This window comes from Heliconius melpomene, chromosome 3 (genome assembly GCF_056956725.1).
Source record: "Heliconius melpomene rosina isolate 202511_hmr_F chromosome 3, ASM5695672v1, whole genome shotgun sequence".
NCBI classification, from domain to species: Eukaryota; Metazoa; Arthropoda; class Insecta; order Lepidoptera; family Nymphalidae; genus Heliconius; species Heliconius melpomene.
This window is the reverse complement of record NC_140391.1, coordinates 9,541,408-9,562,577: the sequence shown is the minus strand read 5'-3', so window position 1 is coordinate 9,562,577 and position 21,170 is coordinate 9,541,408. Positions and strand designations below refer to the sequence as shown.

General features: G+C 32.2%; 2 protein-coding genes across 2 annotated transcripts; both read left to right on the top strand.

Moving 5' to 3' along the window:
* The first annotated feature begins 5,182 nt into the window (after positions 1–5,182).
* Fa2h (Fatty acid 2-hydroxylase) lies at positions 5,183–19,851 on the top strand. Its single transcript, XM_085207767.1, has 6 exons — positions 5,183–5,513; positions 15,191–15,413; positions 16,481–16,656; positions 17,776–17,902; positions 18,405–18,524; positions 19,459–19,851. Exons 1-6 carry the CDS (start codon positions 5,229–5,231, stop codon positions 19,542–19,544), a joined length of 1,017 nt encoding a protein of 338 aa, XP_085063893.1. The 5' UTR covers positions 5,183–5,228; the 3' UTR covers positions 19,545–19,851.
* On the top strand, positions 9,680–11,740 carry LOC146540114 (uncharacterized). Its single transcript, XM_085207766.1, has 3 exons — positions 9,680–10,120; positions 10,462–10,950; positions 11,188–11,740. Exons 1-3 carry the CDS (start codon positions 10,042–10,044, stop codon positions 11,655–11,657), a joined length of 1,038 nt encoding a protein of 345 aa, XP_085063892.1. The 5' UTR covers positions 9,680–10,041; the 3' UTR covers positions 11,658–11,740.
* Positions 19,852–21,170: the final 1,319 nt, after the last annotated feature.

Sequence of the window (21,170 nt, the reverse complement as noted above, 5' to 3'; positions counted from 1 at the left end):
GATTTATTAGACTCTAAGAATATATACCATTTCCTTATAATCGCTAATAAATAAATTGGCATATTGTCTTTTCTGGAGACAAATTAATAAAAGACATTTTTAAATCAGCATAATTCAATAAAATATTGTTGATATAATCACACAAGATAAACAGTAAAGTAAGTAAGTAATACATAAATATAAATTGCAAGCGAGCTAGGCTACAATAACAATAAGCGATTGCAATTTGCATTTTGCAGTTGACATTTAGTGTTTTAATAACTTTATGGCTTTGGATACCAGCAAGTTGGCTTTTTATCATATAAAACAAAATTATATTGATTACTGTAGAAAAAAATATATTTGTTATTTTTTATCTATACTAATATAATAAAGCGGAAGAGTTTGTTTGTTTGTTTGTTTGTTTGTTTGTTTGTTTGTTTGTTTGTTTGTTTGTTTGTTTGTTTGTTTGTTTGTTTGTTTGTTTGTTTGTTTGCTTGTTTGTTTGTTTGAACGCTAAGATCTCTGGATCTACTGGATCGATTTACTTTGTTTTTGTTTTGTATGAAAGCTGCATTCTTCAGAAGTGCCATAGGCTATATAATATTACATTACACATATATACTAATAAATTAAAATACTTTCTAATTTGACATGCAATTTATTCTGCCATGTTAATAACAACCGTCGTCGCTACGCGACCGCGTTCGTTACCGCGTCATTTTTTTTTTGATATTCATCCTTATGAAAATAAATATAATAGTCACTTTTAGCATTTCATCTAGATTGAAATGATATTTCTATAGAAATTATATTCTTATATTTCAAGCAGGCGTAGCCGCGTCCGGGTCCGCTAGTAATACTATAAACATAGGTGACGTTAAGTGTAGATTAACGTTTTGATAATTCAAAAAATCGATCTTTTAAACATGTACAGTACCGTACTTATTTGCAAGCATAATCTGAGACAAAGATTGTATAAAATTTTTATCATAACTATTTCAACAATAAAGTAAAATAATAACATTTTAATGATTTATACTTATTTAGGAATCGTATAACAATAACAATTTCGACGAAGCGGGGAATTTAAACCAGGGCTTGTTAACGTTGCCAATTCACATTTAAATTAACGTTAATTCCATATAGATACCTAAATATCGTTATAATTTGGTAGCGATACTTAGTAACTTAACGGAATAATAACGTTATAAAAAGGTTAATTTTGCGTTAAATCTTAACGTTAAATTTAGTGTTACTTCGAAAGTAGCGGTATAAATCATCCTTTCATTTTATTACCTTTATGCGAAGTTGCCGTTAAATTTTATTTCGCTACCATTGCTCATTTTGTTAAAAACAAAGATGTGGCGTGCGTATTAGGCGGCTATACTATAATAAGACAAAAAAGTGTAATTCTACAATAAATTCTACAACATGGCGCAGCGGCACAAGTGTGTGACTGTAACGCGACAGTTGTTGGTTCGATCCCATTTAAATATTTATTTATGTTTATATTTCCATTTCTTCGCTCTGGTGTCGAGGCAAAGCGCGGCATTGAGTTTTGTGACTCAATACGTAATCCCTTCAGAATTCGTCAGAAAATGGGGAACGGAGTGTCTTAACACTAGGTTCCCTCTGCCTACCCTGCTGTGTGCGAATACAACGTGAAGCTAAACGAAAAAGAATCAAAGAAAGATTCACAAAATATTTTTTATAATGATAATAATTTTATTAAAATTATATTTAAGTTTTAAAAAATTAAATGCTTAACTATTGTAAAACCAACGATGTACCTATATTCACAAAAACAATCAAAACTCAGAATTAGACGAGAGCGACGGTAACAAAACTAGCTTATAACGATACTATTTTAACGATACCTAATGATACCGTGGATGTCAAGTTAACGGTAAAATTATCTAAATATAAAGGTAAATATGGTATCGCTTCTTTTCAAGTATCGATACCCGGAGTAACGATACCAACCTTTTAACGTCATTTCAAGCCCTTATTCAAACTCGCGCATGTACAGTCGTGTTCATAATATTCGATATGCGATAATATTGCTGAAACTTTAATGCATTACCTCTGATAATTTATAAAGTTCTTGTGGGGCTATGTATGCCACTACTGGCACTAGTAATTGACAAATATCATAGACCGATACTTTTTTAACTTCAGAAGATAAGGGGGCCAGTCTTGCGCAGGGGCACCGGCGACAGGTTGTGAGTTCGATTCTCACTTGAGGAATATTAATATTTTAATTTCTTCGTTCTGGTGTCGAGGCAAAGCGCGGAATTGGGTTCCGCCACTCAATACGCGGTGACCGAAAATTCTTTGTAATATAAATTAATTATCATTTATCATTATGAGTTTATGTAATGTGGAGTAGGTTGAGTAGGAGGGCAGACCCTGGCAATAGCCGGGATTAATGCCAGGAGGAAGATTATGAGTTTATGTAGTGATAATTATTTTAATCATTTTTTAAAGAATCATTCATACAGATACATTTTCCTTGCCTTAGAAGGAAAATATAAAAATTTTACCGGTTATGCCGGCTTCCAAGAAGTGCAAGTTTGCTACGTTCAAATTGTTTTCCACTTCTAATCATTTGCCTCATCTAAAGGATAATAATAGCTAATATAAAATATATGGTATTTTTAAATATAAAAGCCAATCATGGCCTCATTATTTATCCATTTATCGCGCACACACCTAATGCAAGTTTAAGATTTATGTGATTTTTTTCATTAATACCATTGTCAGAAATGGGGAAGCACCAGCTTTCAAATATTTTTTTTTGAGTTCTGTTCCTCAGTTTCCTCAGTTCTGAGGTAACAAACATAAAAAAAAAACAGTCGAATTGATAAACTTCTCCTTCGGAACGGAAGTCGATTGAAAATAGATCAATATTCTACCTATACGTTTCTACCTACTATTGGGAACTATCGTTTCGATGTATTCATAATAAGTAATTGGATGAGAAATTTTCTCAACTTGCAATATGGTGTCAAGGTACGTCTATTGATCTCCCTATAACACGACGAATGCAATGCATGAATATTAATAATTCAAGAAAAAAAAGTTCACTCTAAAATCTGTATTACAAAGAAGGTTGAAACTGGGACGATTTAAGTGCTGTATGCTAACATCAGTATTCACTTATGCAATACATAGAAAGAATAAAGGGAAAAAAGTATATTATTATGTGTAAGTAATAAATACTTATGTATTTTTTATATGAAATTTTATGTATTTTTTTAATATGTATTTTTAATTTCTTCGCTCTGGTGCTGAGGCAAAGCGCGGCGTTGATTTCCGCCACTCAACTCTGCATCTAAATGCGGGACACAGCGTGAAACTGAAAAAAAATGTCTTGAAGAATGTATCCTGGTTGTGGAATCGGACAATCCGCTTTGCTTAATCGGACTATTGGCATGCCTATAAATATATATATATTTATTTTATTTAAATACAATATACATGTTTTTATTTGTTTTTAAAGTTGAAATTGTAACTGTAAAAAATATTAACACAATAACTGTTTATAATATGTTTCCACGAATTATATTCCAGTTATGACAAACAATACACAAATTTTTTCACGTTCTATCAAATTCAAATTCAAATTTACAGATTTGCTTCAATCTTTCCATTAAAAAAATGTATAATATTGTAACTCTATGAGAGTTTTTTTTTAATATAAGGCCCAATTTCTAAATGTACTGTAATTTGTCTGAGTTATATAACCTTTTCTTTCTTTCTTTCTATTTAATTATAAATTACATAAGTTAGCAGTTCGGCTGGATGTCGTCTAGTCATTGCCTTAGAATGCCAATCGAGACATTGTCATATTATTTTAGGAATCTGTCATTAATTTGCACATTAATAAATTCTATGTTCTTCAATTAAAACCAATTATTTTAAATATCATCTTAAAAATATATATAAATATGTCTGCGGTTTCACTTCATCGGTATTCTTATACTTCCTGGTGAATAAACAAACAAATAAAACAAAATGAACAAATATAAAGCTTAATGCTCAAATAGTAAGTACTTCATTTATTCGTTGTATAGTTGGACAAACACAATGGATATATTTTTTATGTAAATTTTATACTTCATTGTCTTTATATATATACCGTGTAATAAAATAAATAATGAACGGCCAGTATGAGAGCGAAATCATAGGTTGGCGATCTACTCTTGAATTACAAGGGCACTATAGAGTCTAATTAATAATTAGAGCAATTGTTACTTTAACAACAAGAGATTATTACATACATATTTTTTCTAAAATCCGAGAATACTTACAAAAATGCAAAAAAGGTATTGTATATATATTTGTAGTTTCAAAATGTATTCCACACATAGCAGGCTAGGTAGAGGGAACCAAGTATTACGACACTACGTTCCCCAAGCACCGAGAAGACATTATGCGGTGAGTGGCGGAACTCAACTGAGTTTCTTCGAGTGGGAATCGGATCTACAACCGTCGCGATTACAATCAGACGTTGTCTCACTGCACCACGAAGGTATCTTTATATATAACAATAAAGGCGTCAAAAGCACCAAAAATAATTGAAAATTAATTAAAATATTGAAAATTAATAGATACAATTTTGTCACAACCAAACTAAACAAACTTTTTAGATAAAATTTGTCATGACTAAATTACAATTTTCGTTTTTAAGTAACAAAATTAAATGAAATCAATTTCACGCTGTATCCCGCACACAGCAGGGTTAAGTCACTCCGTACCCCACTTACCATCGAATTTTTCAAGGGATTGCGTGTTGAGTGGCGGAACTCATCACCTGACTTTTTGCCTTGGTGCCAGAGCGAAGAAATGAAAATATAAAGATATAATAATCCATTCCCTCGAGTGGGGATCGAACTCACAACCGTTACAGTCACGCGCCACAACCGCCTCTGTTATTTGGTACTTACTACTTCCACCTGACTATAATAATACCTATTTGTATCTATTAATACTCGTATGCAATACATCATAACTGTTCTTTACCTTGAAAATATTAAACATAAACATTCTTATAAATTTACTTATAAAAAAAGGAAGCGAGTGTTTTGCCAAAAATCTGGCACAATTCCCAAGTAGCCCTATCCTTGAACCGATGGTTTCCATTAACATATACTCATATCACATATTTGATAACGTAAAGTAACGTTCTCGGCCCTCGTAGGTCAGTCTACGCCGTGCCAGGTCACCAGCACCACGTGCCAGTCATGGCGTTCCCCGTAAAATTCGCGGGCGAGGACTACGATTTGAAAAAGTTTTTGAGGGATCATCCGGGGGGTGTGAACACCCTGAAAAAGTACAAAGGGAAGTCTATCACACAAGCTATGAAACTACACGAGCATAGCAACAGTGCGTATCATATGTTGAGTGATTTTAAAATAGAAAATAGTGATAATAATTTAACTGGGAGTGTTAGTGAGAACGGCAGGATTATCACTAAGGAGGAGGTCGAGTGGGACTCTGAAGAAATAGCGTTCTTAGAGGAATTAGAGGTATTATTATATTGATTTATCATGAATTAATGTTTTGGAGGGCATCCAATGTATCTAGTAAATTAAGATTAGAAACTATTTTAGTATATAGTGCACCAATTAGGAATTTTCAATTTTTCATATTTTAGTATATATCTGTTATGTTTATATAAAAAATTAACCATTAAATAAAATACGGTCTAAACGCCACGGAATGACCCATATACAAGATTTTTTTTCGGTTAATCCCACAAAGTTAGGAATGAACGAAAAGTGTGGAAACGCCAATGTAATTTACAGGGCAATTTTTTCCACATATATCAGGGTAGGCAGAGGGAACCTGGTAACCTAGTGTCAAGACAATCGAACCTACATCCTGTCGCGCTTACTACATAAAATGTAAATTTTAACACACTGTGCTAATGATTACTGCATTTCGTAAAGTCATAAAAATCTGTTACATTCTATTTATTTTAATAACGATACGATAGAGATTTTATTCAGTAAATGCCCTCACTAGGTGTATAAAATATTTTTAACTCTAGTAACTAAATAAGGAATTAATAACAACAATATTGATATTTCTTATTGCTATTTTTTTACAATATTTTTATTGAACAATAAAAATAATTTATTTATTTCGAGTTATTGACGATATTATCGGTAGACAGGCAGGCCCTTGTGACATGTTGTTTTTAGTCGTTCTTTAGAAATATATTATTTAATGTATCTAGATCAAGGTTAAACATCTTTATTATTAATATAAATTTACTTATATATAATTTAAATCTAAAGCCGTTTTTTTACTGGCTGTAAAGCTACTTAAACTGTGTACTGTAAATTTATTTAAATGTCAAAGACACCCGTTGTGATGCTACGTGGTCTTTGTAAATCGTATTCCATCTATCCGTAGCGCGTAGCCGTGTAGCGTAGCAACGAATATATCATTGCCGGATTATATAATTATAGAATTGAATAAATAAAAATATCTGTTCATAGCATACGCAAAACATTAAATATTAAACAAAAGAAAAATATATGGAAAATGTTGAAAGATTTCTGATGTAAGACTTGGGATCTTGCCGCAAGCAATTTTGTATTAAAAATTATATTATAGAGAGAGAGAGGGATATCCAAAAAAAAATATTTTAACCCACCAAAAGGTGTCTTATCATAAGAATATTAAACATTATTAGGTAATTAAAATACAAGGAGGTTTTTTCTGCTTTATGCATTTTCTCTCTTTCATACTTGTTCACCACTTCCTGAAGTGAAATGACCCCTTCATTTCTCCACTTAGGGGAATAAATTATTGAGTAATTAATTCTTCTCAGTGGGGACAGAACCCATAAAGATTAGATAGACGCGTTCCATTGCTCCACGCTGGTTTTACTCGATTTTAATATGTGGGTCAACGTTTTTTTAGAATACGTAGAAAAGCCTTTAGACGCTTCGTTCGCCGATTAATAGCAAAAATAAAATAAATATTATAACATTTCGTGTTTGTTTGATTTTTTTAATTTGAATATACATATATGTATGAGTATATTTCTAATTACCTTAAAATCTCTACCGACATAGATTGAGTTCACTCATCTTAAAATATAACGTTTGCGTGTTCGCATCGTATTGATGGTGGTAATTACCTGGATTTATGGCCGAGGTGTTCCATTTAGTTAATAAGTGTTGTGTGTTGCTGTAGTTTTGTGTTGTGTCTGTTCATGTTGTTCTTATTCTATACAATAACACCCTGCAGCAATTGGCATAGCTGTTAATAAAATGTTTTCCCTCGGTCAGGAATCGAAGCAGCAATAATTGATTTAATTTTCTTTTTAACATTTTCTCGCTATAGTATATGACTTTACGATTGTTGGTAACGTATCAATCAAATAGACACTATACGAACATATACGAGACGGTCGCACTTATTACAAATCAATACAGATTTTTATAAATTTGCTACAGCACCTTCCTATGACACTTTAGTAATTATTTTACGGCAGCAAAGCCTGCTTAATAATGGTATCTTTCATTTGTATATACATATATACATAATATAGGTAAAGAAATGCAGTGTGTCTATTCACTACGCAGGCAAACCGCGTCTTTTTTTCACTTTTAAAGATGTACGTTGAGGTCTCGTGGCTAAAACGCGACCGCTGTGAGTTCGATTTCCACCTTAAGGGATTGAAACTTTCGAGATATGAAATAGAAGTTACTGCCTATCACTCTCATAATGCTTTTTTCTCTATACATAAATATCTAAATTCAAGACTATACACTACTATTGGGATTTAACCCGCCGCACCTTTAAAAAATTAAAGAATATTTAACGCTTACTCCATAAGTGGCAAGAGAGATAGAACGAGAGGGAGGGAGAGAGAGAGAACTTATAATATACATATAAGAGAGAAATAACATTTTTTCCGAGCCTATCTTATGAATAAGTGAATCATATTGTCAAATATACACGTTCTTCGCCACACCTGTGTGTTATCTTACCCATATCTCTACCAAATAGGCATATGGCTAAATATCGATTACATTTCGAATAACGTGTGTCAATAAGATAACATTTTGGATTATTCAATAACTGAAGTATAGATTGGTAAAGAGAAACCTCAGTTCACCTTCGAAAACACAGAATCAAAGATATTGGAGGAAGGTCACGTAAAAACCATGAGGACGTCCCGGAGGGCATGTACGAAGAGATGTATGAGGTGAGATGTACGAGCTGAAAGGTATATCTCTGCTACAAATGGTTAATTAAAATTATTAATTTAATAAATCCATTTCCTTCTTCAAAAATCTTATAATTATAAAATTTAAAAAAATTCGAGCCGTTTTGGGCGATAGGCGGCTTTAAGTTTTCTTCAGAGTACATAGTACTAGTGTTACTAATTTAAGTACTTATTAGTATTATAATTGTTATTAAATGGTATTAGAGCATAATTTTGTATGTGAAATCTATTTACAATTTACGATTCTTGCAAAGAATTCCAAAGGAAGAGTGCGTGTAATCACTCCCACGCACTCTTATCCTTATATTATTATTATACATCTCTCATGCTATGCATGCTATTATGCATCTCTAGTTGGGTCATTTATTCGATACGACACCTATTAAAAAGATAATATTTCAAAAACACAGAACAGAAATAATATAGCGACGGCCATAACACAAGCGAATTTACATTGTGACAGCTTGTGTCATATTGCAAAGTAGGCAAGTACTTAAGCAGGCTCGAACCCCAACAAATATTAGGTCAATTATAGCATTTTATTATATCTATTGCTGCAATCGACGCAAGAATCAATGAATTAATTTTAACAATTAATGCAAAAATTTAAAATATCGTCTTTTCTTGTTGGTTGAACGTCACTAGGCCCGCTATTATAAGTATTGTAAAGAAAATTTCATAGCCTTGCAAAGTATCAAATCAATACGCTTGCCTATTATGGATAACTAGATGAAAGTTTGATGAAATTTTTTTATACAGTGAATTGAAAAACCTTTCAATACTGAATTGTAAAAATATATCATATATTATTACTATTGAAATAACTTTGAATACAGAATATATTTTAATGAAAACTGAAATAAAAAAAATAACAACCTATTTTTTATCTTTTTAGAAGATTGAAATTGAATACAATATAAAACAAAATATTTTTTAATATAAATAACACTTGATTCACTATTTTTTGTTAAACTAACGAATTAAGTAACAAGAACAAGGCGAGGTTGATCTGAATAATTGAGTGGACTCGTATTCGGTCACTTACAAATGTCATTATTTGATTTAGCGTTGACGTTTATTGTATTAGGTAGGTATATTGGTTTTTATTTATACCAGTAGGTATAAAATTTCAATATTCCTAACTATAAACCATATGCACTATGTAATTAAACAAATAAGGCTGATAATAAATGTATATAAAATAAAACCTTAAATAATTTTCGATAATTTCTATAAAAATATTCCTTTATAGAGTCACAGATTATAAAATTTCAATATTTTGGTTAAATCTGAACTATCGTCCAAAATAATTATGGACAATTTTTAAAAACATGTAGAATAAATATTAATTTCGTTCTGATTTATTTAGTTTTATAGTAAAAATCGGACGTTAAGAAAGTAAACATAACAAGAATGCGTTTTAATATGGTGAACGTTATACTTGTATCTGTAGTTACTTACTTTAATAAGTTTTATTATTTTCTTTCCGTAAGTTTTTTCCGTCGTAATTTTAAATATGCGAAGCCTAACGCAAGAACTGAAAAAACTTCGACATCCATGTCTATCATGCCATGTAAGGAACATACTAACGCGCTCACAAGCGTAGAGATGGAAGCCGAACGTTTACGAAGGCTTGGAACTTATGCGGGTTTGCCGAAACATCGCAAGCGTATAAACGCTGTCTCATATAAACAAAAAACTACCCTACCGAAGATTTCTCAATTTCAGTTCACCCACATGTGTATTATAATATATTGTGATTGAAAGTAAGATTGGGAAGACTCGTCTAATTGAATATAAAAGTTAAAATGCCGCGCCATCAAAATTCAGAGAACTGGCAGAGGATAAAAACGTATTTGATCCGTAGTTTATTTGAAGATTTACCGAGTAAGTTTTTTAATTAAAAATTGCATGTATAATTTATAATAAACATTTTATATGGCTTTATATACCTACTACGTTATGATACGTTTAAGTAAGTTTATTCAGTAAATTATTTAGAATAATATTTTAATTTATAGTAAACTGTATATATAATATATTAAAAAAAAAAACCAGATTCACACGGTATCCCGCAAACAGCGGGGTATGCAAAGGGAACCTAGTGTTAAGACACTTTGTTCCCCATTAATATATTTAAATTATATATTAAAAACGAACAAAGTTTTCCTTCCTAGATTATATGAACGCCTCTACAAATTATTATGGTTTGCTTTGTATTTGTACAGTATTGTCACCAGTGCAAGAAGAGCAAGAAGAGCAAGAATCTCCATTATCACTGATTAGTGGCGATTTAAAACTCGATAGCCCCTTGCCAGGTCTTATAATTGAAATAAAACCGAAGAAACCCAACCTATGCGATGAAACTGAGGAGCTTTATGAAAAGTTGGAAAAGGAAATGAAACTGCTTTATAAAAGGGATAATAATTCTAAGTCTGATTCGACAGTTAATCTGGAATTCCTCAAAAATTTTGAAGAAAATGAAGTGGAAGGAGAGATAGAAGAGGAGGAAGAAGAAGAGCAAGCAGAAGAGCAGGAAAAAGAGAAAGAGGAAGAAGAAGAGGACGATGAGGAAGTGGAGGAAGATGTGGAGGAAACGGAAGAAGAAGATGGGGAGAAAGGGGAAGAAGACGATGCGGAAGAAGAGGAAGATGGGAAGGAACGGGCAGAAAAGGAAAAAGTAGATGAAAAATATGAAAGTCTTGCAATAAATTGTGGTATGTCACTTGTAACTTCTTATTATGATTTTATTTCTAATCCAGTGTTAGTCAGTAATTATAGTTAATTACAGACAGAATGGATACGTCACATTGCAATTTTTCCGGTCTCATTTCATAAATTAAATAAATACAACAGCATTGTTCCTCAAACACTTAAATACAAATAACTAGCCTTTGTGTTATTCAACCGAGTAAAAAATGCTAAAATAAAAATATAATATGTATATTTTTCAGCTGCAAGCCGCGTAATGAATAACAGCGAGACGGACCGCCAATTTTCACCAGAAATGATGAGACAGGCCCATCATTCTGCCTCAATAGAGTCATTACTGGTACCTGGCATGTCCACATCAGATCCCGACGGTATAGGTGATAAGTCAATTGATATTCAACCGATGGAGATGGAAGAAGCTATTCTTTCACACGGACCCAATGAAGTGCCCATGTCTCAAAGTCCTTTGAACGTAATTCCAATAACTTCCACACCGAAGTCAGTAAGGAAATCGAAAATGGTTACGAGGAGATACAGTAATCTATTTAGTCCCTATTCTTCATCGCCTCATAGCCGCAATAATGATAACGTTCAAGCATCATTTTCTGATCGTCATCCAGACCCGCCACAGGCCTCTTTTTGGAGTCAATTCTTTGTGGGGAAACCAACAATCTACAAACTTTGCGCTTGCAAAGATCATACTTGTCCATAAATAATGTTTACTATTATCTAATTATGAATATAATTGATATTTAAATGTTTGTTATATTTTATTTGATTAAAATTAAATAATAATACTGTTTATGTTATATATGGTAACGATTTATGCATACCTATTACATGTAGGTAATTTTTTTTCTTTACATTTCTATATTTATTTTCTCTTTTCTAGTTGAATATAAATTTAATGAGTATATGATTTTAATTCTAAATACAAAAATACGATGTCGACTGTGTCATTTATAGATACGAGTATTATTGAAACAATTTTCCTTAATAATTATATGTGCTATGCTAGGTTCCCATCTAGCTGCACTAGTTGTGTAATCATTATTATTACGTATCATCGTTTATTTTGAATTATATATTATATTAAATCATAAGTAAGTTTTTAAAAATAGCCTATTTGTGTGTGACAATTATATTTCGGTTATAGAAGTTACTTTGAGTGACATTGTTTAAGTAAGAATCTATTTTTATTTGTAAGGTTTTTTTAGGTTTATGGTGTTTAAACTTAGTGTTAAGACATTACGTTTCCCATTTCTCACTAAATTCTGGATGCATTGTGTGTCGATTGACGGATCTCAACACCACGCGTCGACACCTAAAGCGAAGCGAAGAAATAAAAATAATAAATATTTGATTTCATTGAGTGGGAATCAAACCCACAACCTGTCGCGTTTACAGTCTGACTGGCTTCATCTGTAATGACAATAACCTAAATATATAATACTTGTAGCAATATTAATTTATTACCTATTATAAGCTAGATGCACGACGAAGTGATGTGCGTTGTCCACTTTTCCTCTAAGCTGTGTTAAATGATATAATAATATGCGGAACGACGATAGCGATCTTTATGTCACAATGGTAACATATATAAATAAAGAAAAATGAGTAATTTAAGGAATAAAGCTAAATTAATAATTAATTAATAAGAGGCCCTCGAGGACCAGGATGATTCGATGCCCACTCTAGGGAATGAATTGTTATTTATTAATATTTTCTTTATCTTTGCTCTCGCCCCAAGGCAAAATGCCCGGCGTTGAGTTAAAAAGTGGGGAACGGAGTGTCTTAACACTAGGTTCCCTCTGTTTACCCTGGTGTGTGCGGGATGTAGGGTGAAGCTGATTTTATTAATAATCAAAAGGCGCAGAAATGTCAATCTGTGCCGACGTATCGTAGGTCACGGCCGCGCGCCGGGGCACAGTAAATAAAATCCTTTATTACCTGTTATAATTAATTAACAGTCAACGAGAGGGCACTTAGCTCCAGTACCCACGTTTACAGCTAGACTGTCATAGACCAAAATAGAAGCATTTACTCTTAGGTAAAGATGGTATCGCAATAAATTATTCTTACATTTTACCTACTAATACTATAAATATGAAAGTTTGTTGATCTTTTGTGTTTTTATCACTAAACATTTTTATATGAAACTTTACAGCGATACGTTATATATTTTAGAGTAACTCTACTTTATGACTTATGTAAATATAACATTATATATAAATTTAAGCAGGCGAAGCCGCGGGCGGGTGGCTGGAAAACATATAAATTACTCTGAAATGTATGCAGATGTATGTAGGGCACATCATTAATATAGTTTAAATGTATTAAAAATAATTTTTTATTACATATATTTAAAATATATTGAAGGATTATGTATGAAGAAATATTTAGATAAGATTAGCTCAATAGTTACCTACATTTTAAGCAAAGTGAAATAAAAATAAAATGAGCTATATTCAAGTTCACTCCAATAAAAGACATATAGTACATTGTACATGTTATGTGACATAATTTATATCCAGTAAAAGATGGTAAACGAATGTAATTAAATGTTTTAGCCAATAAAAAAAAATTGTGTAAGTCAAAGTTTTTGCACCATAGGTAAAACACAAGTAGGTATCATTTATGACTCTAGGACCCGTGCCACCCTAGAATTTTTGAAAAATTTTAAACCTCAAAATTAACAAAAATGTTTACATATATCTGTTCAAATCTTAAGCCCAGGCACACCCCAGAATATATCTTTATGTTTATTGGTATGATTGACAGACAAAGAATATCATTTAGCTTGTTTTTTCAATATATACAAATAAAATATTTATCCAATTTCCTGATAGTGATAAAAAAATAGGTTAACTCATATGAGCCTATAATTTTATCAAGCCATGATTCATATATACGCGTATCTACATATTATCAAAGATGTTGAGGATTATCTGTCGTAATACTGTTTGGTGATATTTATCTATAGGCAAATGTAATATCGTATCTTAAGTAATTGATTTGATATTAAATATTATACTGTATTTTATTAGTCATCTTTTTTATGTATAGCAAAGTAGCCTGGAATGAAGGCCAGTCGTGACGTAAAGGCACAAAGTGTGACTAAACGTATAAGGTTGTGTGTTGTGTGGGTTCGATTCCAATTCGAGAAATGTAATATTTAATATTTTCATTTCCTCGTTTTGGTAACTAGCAAACGATGGCACCCAAGGCTACTCCTGCGTTTTTAGCGTCAGCGCTACATCTCACATAGCGTGGTAGGCAGAGAGAACTTCGTTGAGAACTTGGATGAGAGAATTTTAATTAAAGAGAAATGTAAAAAAATCTTTCAAATATAATGTTCTTAACAATCCATCATAAGGAAGAGAAGCAGGTCGATAGTTTCTTAGATTGTGACGTAACAAAATGTTATTTAACGAACTGATGAATTTCGCTTCTATTAACCATTTAATTATCACGCCTGTTTCTACGCGAAGGTCGATTTTCTATAGAACTAATATAAAATGTCTGTTAAGTAAATCACAGAAAAAAAATATAACTACAGGCTACTGTCAAATGGACGTTTGTAATCTTTTTTTCCAAGTAAAGATTTGAAAGATAAGCTTATCGATCACTATTCTGAATGACGGTATAGCGTTATAATAAGACACAATCCTGGCACAGCTTAGTGTTTGAATACGATGGTTTTGAATTTGATTCCCACGTTTTTTTAAGGTGCACGCTGTTTTATCCTGCATATTGCAGGCTGGGCCGAAAGACCACTGAGGTTAGACAAATTTTCGAGACATTGCGTCTTAAGTGATGGAACTCACAGCGGCGCGACGCTTTGTTACCAGAGCGAGGAATTAAAAATAATTCGATCCCTCGATCGGGAATCGAAGCCACAACCGATGCATTTATAATATTTTTTTTAATGATTGACTTTTTAATGATTGACGACTACGATTGACAAGAGTGCGATTGTAAAATGCGATAGATTGTGGGTTCTATTACAACACGACGAAGTAAATTATTTCATATTTTCATTTCCTCGCTCTGGTAATGAGACGAAGTGTAGTGTTGAGTTCCACTCGCACGCAAGGCTTCCAAAATTCAGCGGAAAGTGGGGAACGGAGTATCTTAACATTAGGTCCCATCCGCCTGTGTTAATTTGGTGACAACTTTTTAATAAATTTGTTTTTTTTTGACATCGATTATAGATGAAAATGTAATATATAATATTTCCCGCAGAGCAGACTGGACTGGTCCAAGCCGCTGTTGTCGCAGCTACACAAGATAGCGTCACACTATGAAAAATGGGTGAACAGTGCTGTATATAGGAAATGCCGTCTCTTCGAAAGCCCCATCTTGGAGAGCCTCACGTACACCCCCTGGTACCTCGTGCCGGTGTTCTGGGTCCCCGTCATCGTGTATTTGAGTGTAACGCAGTTTACGACTCATGTGCTGTGTGGAGGTTTGTTTATATTATCAATGTTAAACCAGGTGCAGGTTCGATTCTTGTCTGGCCTAAGTTTTATGTACTACTAGTTTGGCGGTTGGTTTTATGTATTTCTGGCCTAAGTATTGCATTTTTTGGGTACACATTACTTGTCACATTGTCCAAGAGGGTATTTGGTAAAAATATATAGCTATATGTTTTACATATGATTTTTTATAATTAAAAACGAGGTCATTATGGCACAGTGGTGCAAGCGTGTGACTATAAATGCGATGGTTGTGGGTTCGATGACCACTTGGTAGAATTAATTATTATTTATTAATGTTAACATTTCCTCGCTCTAGTTCCAAGGCGAAGCGCAACCTTGAGTTCTACCACTCATCACGCAATACATCAAAAAATCGGCGGAAAATAGGGATCGGGGCGGAAGCTGAAAGAGTTAATAAAGTTGTTAAGATGCCAATTTGCAAAATATAATGTTCATATTTAATGACATACTTACGACGTTACGACTGTCTATAAATATTTAAATATACAATGAACGTTTTTTTCTTATTTTCCTTTTCTATTTCTTTATAATATTATAGAATATGACGTAACAAGTAATTACTTTAATAGCCCCACGGACTACAGTACTAAAGCACCTATTATCATATAACTAGCTTGGGAAAGGCAATTTTGCGTAGTCCAGTCTTCTTAATTGTTCGTGACCTAATAAAATAATTAACACAACTTGTGCTATGTGCGTCTCGTGATAACGCGTGTCGCGTAGTAAAACTATTCTATAGTAGTTGCGTTTATAAATCAAAATAAATTAATCAATTTCACGCTATATCGCGCACACAGCAAGTGAGCACAGGGAACCTAGTGCTTAGGCACTCCGTTTCTCACTTTTTATCTAATTTATGAAATGTATAGAGATATGGAGTTCAACGCCAAGTTTTATCTACGGCTTATATTATATGTCAAACTTAGATTTTTTATTAAATATTGATTACAACAATCTTCACTTAAATAATATTTCTAATACAATAAATAATACAAAAATTGTTTATTGTTTTAAATAAATATTTATTTTTCAGATTCATGCACTGAAGGCAGTATATCAAGTTTTCAATTTCTCCAACATATTGTGTTCGGCATAATAATTTGGACGTTACTAGAGTATTCGCTTCATAGATGGGTGTTCCACTACGACCCGGGTTCATCGCTTAGATTGATTCAAATACATTTTCTGATTCATGGATTGCATCATAAGGTAAATTCTTTTCTATAAGGTAATTTCTTTTGCGTATCGTAAGCAGAGAGAATAGAGAGTAGAAAACCTCTAAGTCACTTTGCTTACCAACAGGTAGGCATATTTTTGATACATTTAAGAATCAATTAACCGTTTCGCTTTCCATAATAAGTTAGTTGAAGATTAAACTTAGAAATAATAATAATAAATAATAGAAATAAAAACAAATAAGTGCGACCAGGAAGTATTTTGATGAGAAAGATGTGTCTTAATACAAGGTTCCCTCTACCTACCCTGCTATGTTCGGGAAACAGGAAACAGAAGTGGTAAGCGTTACAAAAAAAAATAACAGTTACATTTTGCCACAATGATTTTAATTTAATGATTATGGATTCTGCTATAGCACATATAAAATTAATAATTATAATCTATATATATAAAAGGACTTGTCCTCACTGACTGAGGTAAGACGCACGCACAGCCATAACCGCTGTGCGTAGAAACGTGAAATTTGGACAAAAGTTTACTTTCGTAATCTGGACATCCACTAAGAAGGGATTTTGAAAAATTTTAACCCTAAAGGGGTGAAATAGGGGTTTAAAGTTTGTATGGAAAAAAAATTAAATCGGCACCGATTTTTATAAAACTTGAAATTTAGATTTTTAAAAGTATTTAATTGAACACGTGTTTCATGGTTTTCTAGAATTCATCCCCTAAGGGTGCAAATAAGGGGTTGAAAGTTTCTATGGGAAAATTCTTAAATCGCCACCGATTTTTATAAAATTTGATATTTAGACTCTTAAAAATATTTAATTGAACATATGTTTCATGGTTTTCTAGAATTCACCCCCTAAGGGTGCAAATAAGGGGTTGAAAGTTTGTATGGAAAAATCTTTAAATCGCTACCGATTTTTATAAAGTTAGAAATTTAGACTCTTAAAAACATTTCATTGAACACATGTTTTATGGTTTATTAGAATTCACCCACAAAATACGCAAGCGAAGCTGCGCGCGTCCGCTAGTTTTAAATATAAAGTAACAATTTAACATATACTATTTTTCATATACTTTTAAAAAAATATATACTAATTGTGAAACAGCGGGTATGTAAAATAAATTAAACATATTTCTCTATTTCAGTTTCCATTCGATGATCTAAGACAAGTGTTCCCTCCAGTGCCCGCTCTGGTAATAACTTGTATAATCTTTGTTCCCGTATGGTGCATCTTTTCATATCCTATCATCAAAGTAACAGGTGGAATTATAGGTAATATAAATTTATTTAAGAATTTTATATCTATTTGTTAGTACGGTCAACGAGTCGTGACTGCGTTGAAGTTAGCTGTATGATTTTTCTTAGTTCCGATTTGTTTTTATCCAGTGAACAATGTGCGGAAGTTCAGTTAACCTAACTTCAGTGCGGCCACTTCTTATTGACTGCACTATATATAATTCAATAGTAGTATAATTTGCACAATTATGCACACTCCTTATTTATTGTAAATAATGTAAGAAAAAAAGAAATATCTTACTGTCTAGTCATCATGGCAAAGATAAGAAACATAAACCTGACATATATCTATACATGTTATGAATATATATCGAATATCGTCAGATTCTTAATCCTTTGCAATAAAACCTATATACGATATTTACTTTTACACTAGGTTCTCTCTACCTACCCTGCTGTGTGCGGGATACAGAGTGAAGTTAATTTTTTTTTAGAATTTCAACTTTAAAAAAAATAAACAAATGGTTGTTTTCACCAGGATATCTAATTTACGACATGATCCACTACTACGTGCACCACGGCTCCCCTACAGACGGGACGTATCTCTACGCGATGAAGAGATACCACTCGAACCATCATTTCCTAAATCATGACAAAGGTAAAAAAAAATATATTAAAATTGTATACTAAATATTTTATTTAGTTGTAAAGAAAAATATATTTGTTTTTCATATTTTTTGTTTATAATTGTGGCCGCTGCGTCGTGGTCGTCGTCGTCGAAATTAAATATATATTTATTTTCTCGTTCTAGTAAGAAAACAAAGCGCAGCGTTGAGTTCCGCTTCTAAGCATGTTTAGAAGCGGAACGCTGCTGAATGCATCATTCATGGACAAAAATCAGAATTTAAAAGAAAAAAAACAAAGCTTATATGAATAAATTTGTTCAAAGCTAAAATCCAACCCCCCTCCCAAATATCTCTAGATATGTCCATGCACGCAATGTCTTAAAGTTTAGCAAATGGAGAACAGAGTGTCTTAACACTTGGTACCCGCTGCCTTGCCTGTTATAATAAAAAAATATCGTGTTTTTCGAAAAATAACCTTATCATATCTGGGAAATGTAGAAAAACGTAAAAATATTGCACGTTATAGTAATAGAGTCGCTCTCAGAGAAATTAATTATCGATATAATCTATGCTGTTCATGTTCACTTACAAAGTACTTGGTTACAAAGTATAAAATATCAGGTAATTAAAAAAAAAGTAATTAACGACGTAATATATGTAAAATATACTTGCGAATAACGCGAATAAAATTTTTAATGAAGCAGTAAAATATTATTTCTGTATACTTGTTTACTTAGTTAGGGAAATCAGTTGAAAAAATATATCGTAACTCAAAGCCGCGCCTTGTCTTGTTACCAGAGCGAGGAAACAAAGATATTAAATAATATATGCAACTGGACATTGAACCCGTCATCATCGCGTCTACAGTTAAATGCTGTGCGATATCGCCACGAGGGCCTTAAAAATACTTTTAAGCTTAATATGTATCTAGTATTTTATATATATTTACATTTATATTTTTTACAGCTTTTGGTATAAGCAGCAAGTTGTGGGACCACGTATTCAAAACGTTAGTTCACGTCAAGAAACTAGGATTTGGATTGCACTGGTGATTTATTTATACATAAATAAAATGTTATTTAATATAAAAACATATTTTATTATACTTAAAATAAATAGATTTGTTAAGACTTATTATTATATAAAAGTTGTAACAACTTTGAACAAGAATGTGTGATAGCTTTTCTTATGAGATTTTGTTCATATTTGTATTGAAAGTGTTGTAATTAAGGATATCTTAAGATTGTTATTATTACTATTATATAGAGTCAACTACTAGTGTAATTTAATAGGTTTATTTTTCTTTATTATTTTCTAAATATGTAATTTATTTTATGTACTTATATGTATTTTAAAAAATATTATATTATGTTGGACTGTACCGCTTATTGTGTTTTTTTTCATGGAAATTATAAATTTTTAATGTGTTCGATTCTCCAATCGACCACTCAAAATGGACAGTAGTATGGAGTTGTTTATTTTATTTAAATCTTCTCTGTAATTATGTTACAAAGAATAATTTAACTTAACTTTACAAACTTAACGTCGTCAAAGAGAACGGAGCGCCAAACGCTACGGTCTCTACATACGTTTTTCTCCTCGTCCACTGTCATCAACCTCTTCATATATGGCTCAGGGGCACAAAGAGTGACTGTAAAATTGATTGGTTGTGGGTTCGTTCCCCCACTCGAGGAGATAAAATATTTTTTTAATTGTATATTTCCATTTCTTCGGTCTGGTGTCAAAGGGAAGCGCGGTTTTGAGTTCTGCCTCTCAACACACAATGCCTCCAGAATTCCCTCTTCCCTCTGCCTACACTGCTGTGTGCGGGATACAGCGTGTAGCAAATTTTTTGTAACTATTAGTCTTTATTCTTGTTATTATTGAATTTATATATTAATATTTACCCAAAAGGTAGAAAAAGGTTATAAAACTACATTGTATTCTATATGATTTTACTTTGTAAAATGTTATATCCATATTAAAAATATAAATTAAACATAATGTCGACAATTATTACTAATTACCATCGACTACGTCAGTCAAGTATACCTCAGTGACTATTACATATAAACTGGAAATCGTAGATATATTCAATTTCTAATAGAGATTTATTATATTATAGTACTGGAGTGGTTATTTGCAAGTATTGGGGTTGAGGCCAGTCATGGCGCAGGGGCACAAAGTGTAAAAGGGGCGTCTGTAAAAGAGACAGTTTGTGGGTTCGATTCCCAATCTGGTAATGAGGCAAAGGGCGCGAAGTAGAGTTACGCCACAAGCTTTATAAAAGCTATAGTTTCGTCAAATCTTTTTAAAAGTTGAAAAATGACTTATGAAATTCTTCTTTAATATTGCCATATGACTCTACATTTATAATCATATTTATTAAAGGCACGGCAATAAATATTATTTATTAAAGGCACGGCGGCGCATTGGAATAATATCCGACTAAACTACGATTTCAATTAATTCAGTTGCAAATTGTATCTTCAAATCGTCTTTTCTCGTAGGTTGGATGTTGTCACTAGTCGCGCTATTATAGATAACTAGATGAAAGTTTTTTTATAGAACGAATTGAAAAGCCTTTTAATACTAAGCTATAACATATCATATATTATTACTATTGAAATAACTTTGAATACAGAAAACATTTTAATGAAAACTGAATAAAATCTTTT